Source organism: Poecilia formosa, unplaced genomic scaffold (genome assembly GCF_000485575.1).
Source record: "Poecilia formosa unplaced genomic scaffold, Poecilia_formosa-5.1.2 Scaffold492, whole genome shotgun sequence".
Taxonomy (NCBI): Eukaryota; Metazoa; Chordata; class Actinopteri; order Cyprinodontiformes; family Poeciliidae; genus Poecilia; species Poecilia formosa.
Genome location: NW_006800431.1, coordinates 123,961 through 128,636, shown reverse-complemented (window position 1 = coordinate 128,636; position 4,676 = coordinate 123,961). Strand labels below are relative to the sequence as shown.

Genomic DNA, 4,676 nt, shown 5'->3' with positions numbered 1-4,676 from the left:
CAAAACACAGCAGGTGAAAATGTAAAAAATTTTTTGCAATTTTAATCCCCGATCGAACCGAGTCTACCAGACTGTCAGCTGTTTGTGTCCAGATTGTGACAGTTTCTAAATCCCCAGTTTGGTTTTATGCTTTTGCGTCTGCGAAGCTGACCTTGCGCACCCACATGGGCATCATGTGGGTGTTGGGCGAGCGGTGGTGCAGGTTGAGGACGACCACGCTCAGGATGACAGCCTTAGTAAATACAACTAAAACAAATGCTGTAGTCCAACACTAGATGAAGAAATAGCTCATGCTCTTTTGCCAAAAACAGAAAAGAATCTGATGCCGGTCCATTTTTGCATAGATTTTGTGAAGAACGAAGTTGCTGTCAGTGTCTTCTTCAGAGGTTTTTGTAACATTTCCTTCAGTGGTTCTTGGTGTAGCGCCCAACCACAGGCGAGGAGGGGAGCAAGCTTTTCAAAGAGTTTGGTTCATTTGACACAATGGAGTGAGAAAGCAAAACACAGCAGGCGAAAATGTAAAAAAAAAATGAGCAATTTCAATCCCCAATCAAACCAAGTCTACCAGACTGTCAGCTGTTTGTGTCCAGATTGTGACAGTTTCTAAATCCCCAGTTTGGTTTTATGCTTTTGCGTCTGCGAAGCTGACCTTGCGCACCCACATGGGCATCATGTGGGTGTTGGGCGAGCGGTGGTGCAGGTTGAGGACGACCACGCTCAGGATGACGGAGCAGGTGACCAAGATCATGGTGAACATGATGTAGTTGACGATGATGGGGACGCCCAGCGAGGTCTCTGGGATCTTATCGGCCAGCAGCAGCAGGAACACAGTCAGGGTCAGCAGCACATTGATGGACAGACCCATCTTCTCTCCTGGCAGAGAGGGAAACGGTTGAGCATCAGTTGGATCAATCCCAGAGTCAGTAAAAGAAAAGCTGTGTGTGAAAAATTAAGTTGGTGTTTGATTCACGATGATCATTAGTAGGTCTATAAAAGCAGGAGCTTTCAGTTGTTTCATCAGTTTGGTAGGAGTCATAACCAACCAATTTGAAGTCTGTCTTTCTGAATTAGTGTTCACTTGCTTTGATTGGTCCGCTTTATTCAAACTCCAGTTTGTTTATCTAGAAAGTCTGGTGAATCCAACTCTGGTCCATCTACAAACCTTGGTCTCTGTTTGGTTAAAGTGAACTTTGGTGCGGCTCCAACACATATGTGAACACCAAGTGGACTGGCGTCTGCTCCAAAAGCAGGAAGTGGACTACAACACAGGCTATTCTGGGTAAATACAGCCAAAACAAACATGCTAGCCTAGGGCTCTTCGTGGGAGAAATGGCGTACAGTGTTTTAACAAACACAAAAGAGAAATCCTACAATAGCTAAAATCTGACGGTACTTTATTTTAATTTGCATTTCATGAAGAAGGAAGTTGCCCTCAGTGTCTTCTTCAGAGGTTTTCACACTATTTTCTTTAGTTGTTTTTTGTGCAGCGCCACCACAGGTGAGGAGGGGAACAGGTTCTTCAATTAGTTTGGTTCATTTGACACAAAGCGGTGAGAAAACAAACCTCAGCAGCAGAAAATGTGACAAATCTTACAAATTTGTTCCGTAATCGAACTAATGGAGTATCAGGTGTCAAAACACCATGAAACTGTTAGAGTTCACTTTATACCCAAGTTGTTTTGGTTCATAGTAGGGGAAACATTTCTTGAATTTATTAAATATTTTTTCAAAACTACCTGTATTGCAAGGTGTGGAAAAGGTGTGCATCTTGACATTAAGTTATGCTGCAGGTGGGAGTTAGCATCACTTAATCCCAATGTTTGTTGCAATTTTGGTCCCCAATTGAACCAAATCTACTGGACTACTAGGTGTGAAAACTCCTTATGTAGAGATGTTGGGTCATGTTCGGTGAAATAACACTGTGCCGACACTGGACTTTCTTGTAGTCGTTGAGTTGACCATGAATTTTTCAATATTCCAAAGTATGCGAGAGTGAAAAGTGTTTACCTGCATCTGGAGGCAGGTAGAAGTTGAAAATGGCGATGATTGTGATGAGGATGCAGGGAATGATGATGTTGATGATGTAGTAGAGAGGTTTTCTCTCTATGATCAGGTAGAAAGTCATTTCCTCGTACGTGTCGTCGTTCGTGATCTTCCTGCTTGGCTTGTGTCTGATGTACCACTCGCTGCTCTCTCAAGAAACATTAAAACAGGAACATTTTAATTCACAGACACCTTGATAATCTCCAATACACTGCAAAAATACAAAATACAAAAATAGAAAATAGTACCAGTTGAAATAAGATGAAACTAACTGACGAGTATCTTTCCACCAACAGCTGGTTTTAAGTCAATAATTCATTAATACTGATGAAGAAATACTAGTTCTATTGACAGGTTAATTCACTTATAACAAGGAGGGACATTTTGAAGCTCACCACTAAAGCCTCCATCCAACTGGATCTCCTTGATCTCCTTGCCTTTCGAGTCTCTTGCGTACTGCAGGTCAATCTCCGTCGAATCGTACGTGTAAGAGCGAAACTGCATGGTGCAGTTCTGCCAGTCAAACGGGAAATATGTAACCTGGAGAAAAAAACAAACAAGCACACGTGTGTAAGGGAAAACAACAGGAAGAGGAGAAAATGTCTGCCCACCTTGACTCCACAGGAGCTGCAGTATAGAGCGGGAGGCGTCCATGTTACCCTGCCGTTACTGTAAACCTGAACGTGGACCTGAAGGGCAACGTCGAACACGCCGTCGTTACTACAAACAGAACACGAAGAAAACATTTACCGCTTTTACAGCTTTTGTTTACCTTTATTTGATGCTTTTAGTCTAAGTGATTTGCAATTGTGAACCAACTTTGAAGGTTCAGGAAAGTGGTTAGCTTAGCTCTGGCTAGCTGTTAGCTTAGTTCCTGTTACTAATGACGAGTATGACTGATTGTTGCTTTTAGCTTAACTTTATGTGGATGTAAGATTACCTTTGATTAGCTGTTAGCATTTATTTAATTAGCTGTTAGCATCAGTCTGCACACTGGCTAGCTGTTAGCTTAGTCCCTGTTACCCTTTTTCGTGACTAGCATGACTGTGTTGCTTTTAGATTAACTTTGACTGTTAGTATTTCTTTAATTAGCTGTTAGCTTTATTACACAATACTGTTTGTTTCACTCTGAGCACTAGTTAGCTTAGCTCTGGCTAACTGTTAGCTTAGTTTCTGTTACTCCTTTCCGTGACTGGCATGACTTTTTGTTGCTTTTAACTTAACTTCATGTAGCTGTTAGATTAATTTTGATTAGCTGTTATCATTTCTTAAATTAGATATTAGCTTCTCTCTGGGACGCTGTTAGCTTCAGTCTGAGCAGTGGTTAGCTTAATTCTGGTTAAGTGTTTAATTTTTATCAAAGCAGCTATAAAAAATGAACTGAGTATGTTTTATTCTCACTCTTTTTCAGTGTTTGTTCAACTCTCAGTAATTTTGATTAGCTTTGACTTTACTGAGCAATTAGCTTGGATCTGAATACTAGTTAGCTTGACTTTGTGTAGCTATAACCTTGACTCACACAATAAATATTTTTCTGATTCAGCTACTCTACTGAAATGTAAAAACAAGATAATAAAAAAATGGATTATTAAATAAATAGCCACATTAGTTCTTTGTTTTCACCAATTTATACATCATGTATATGTAGATATTCCTCCATAAAATGTAGCTTCACCAACATGGTTAGAGAAGATTTCACTTTCTTTTTTACAAACTTCTTTCCGAGTTTCCTGTTGGCTGTAGCCTCATTCTGACCCAAACTCACAACATTTTATGTGGCATAAGCAGTAAAGACCAAACATTAGCTAAGCAGTTAGGCCGGCCAACGTTGGATCATGTACACAAAGCTTCCCTGGCAGATAAACACAGACATCAAGTTAATTAGAGACTGATTTAACCTTCTCACAGTACACAGTTTTAGGCTTTTATGATGCAGGTAATTGAGCAGACTTTGTGTTAGCCCAAATAAAACCCTACTATCTGTGACGGCGCTGTTGAAAAGAGCAGTATTGATCAGCCATATTGGGAAGCTCACAGAGGCTTATGTTGATGCAGATATTTGTGTGTTGATGTTCCAAATGAAGGTCTCGTGTGCTGAAGTTGCTGAACGGCACCAACAGCCCAGTTATTAGAGAGCCGTGCGGCTTAATTGCCTATAAAGTGTTGATAAATAGAGCAGTGGGGACAGTTACAGTGGTGTTAATGGGGGCATGCACATGTGTGGGGATACGGGGAACATAAAGGCTCCTCTTTCTGCTCTTTGAGTCTCTAATTTGCTGCATTGCCATGCAGTTTTAATCACTGAATGAATGCTGTAATGCACTGGTGTTCAAAGTGAGGCCCACGGCCCATTTGTAGCCCTTGGGCTGATTTTGTGTGGCCCCCAACTGCAATTCAAAATTGCTACAAATTTGGCCTTTAGATGTAGATGGAAGCTTTTAATTTGTAATCAGGTTAAAGAATATGTTACCAACACAGTTTTCTTACACAGGAAGATGTAAAGTACAATAAAATGTATTTGTTTTTGTAACCAAGTTTATCCAGAGATTTTCACCAAAAAGCCAACTCTGTTGCACCAAACCAACTTTTCTTCTTCCTAAACTTGGCTAAGCACAGTGAGCGTTTTGAAAGAA

The 4,676-nt window shown here is 40.7% G+C and overlaps 1 protein-coding gene across 2 annotated transcripts in view; it reads right to left on the bottom strand.

The window, feature by feature from the left end:
• The window catches only part of chrnb1 (cholinergic receptor, nicotinic, beta 1 (muscle)), a 44,928-nt gene that overhangs the window by 9,073 nt on the left and 31,179 nt on the right, over positions 1-4,676 (bottom strand). Inside the window, exons 5-9 of one of the 2 annotated variants that reach the window (XM_007578794.2) lie at positions 2,655-2,763; positions 2,439-2,583; positions 2,008-2,193; positions 713-873; positions 152-214 (exon numbers count right to left, since the gene is read on the bottom strand). In XM_007578794.2, coding sequence (XP_007578856.1) covers positions 152-214; positions 713-873; positions 2,008-2,193; positions 2,439-2,583; positions 2,655-2,763 — 664 coding nt within the window. Of the gene's footprint in view, positions 1-151; positions 215-649; positions 874-2,007; positions 2,194-2,438; positions 2,584-2,654; positions 2,764-4,676 lie in introns of both variants that reach the window. The other variant, XM_007578793.2, reaches the window with a different exon arrangement.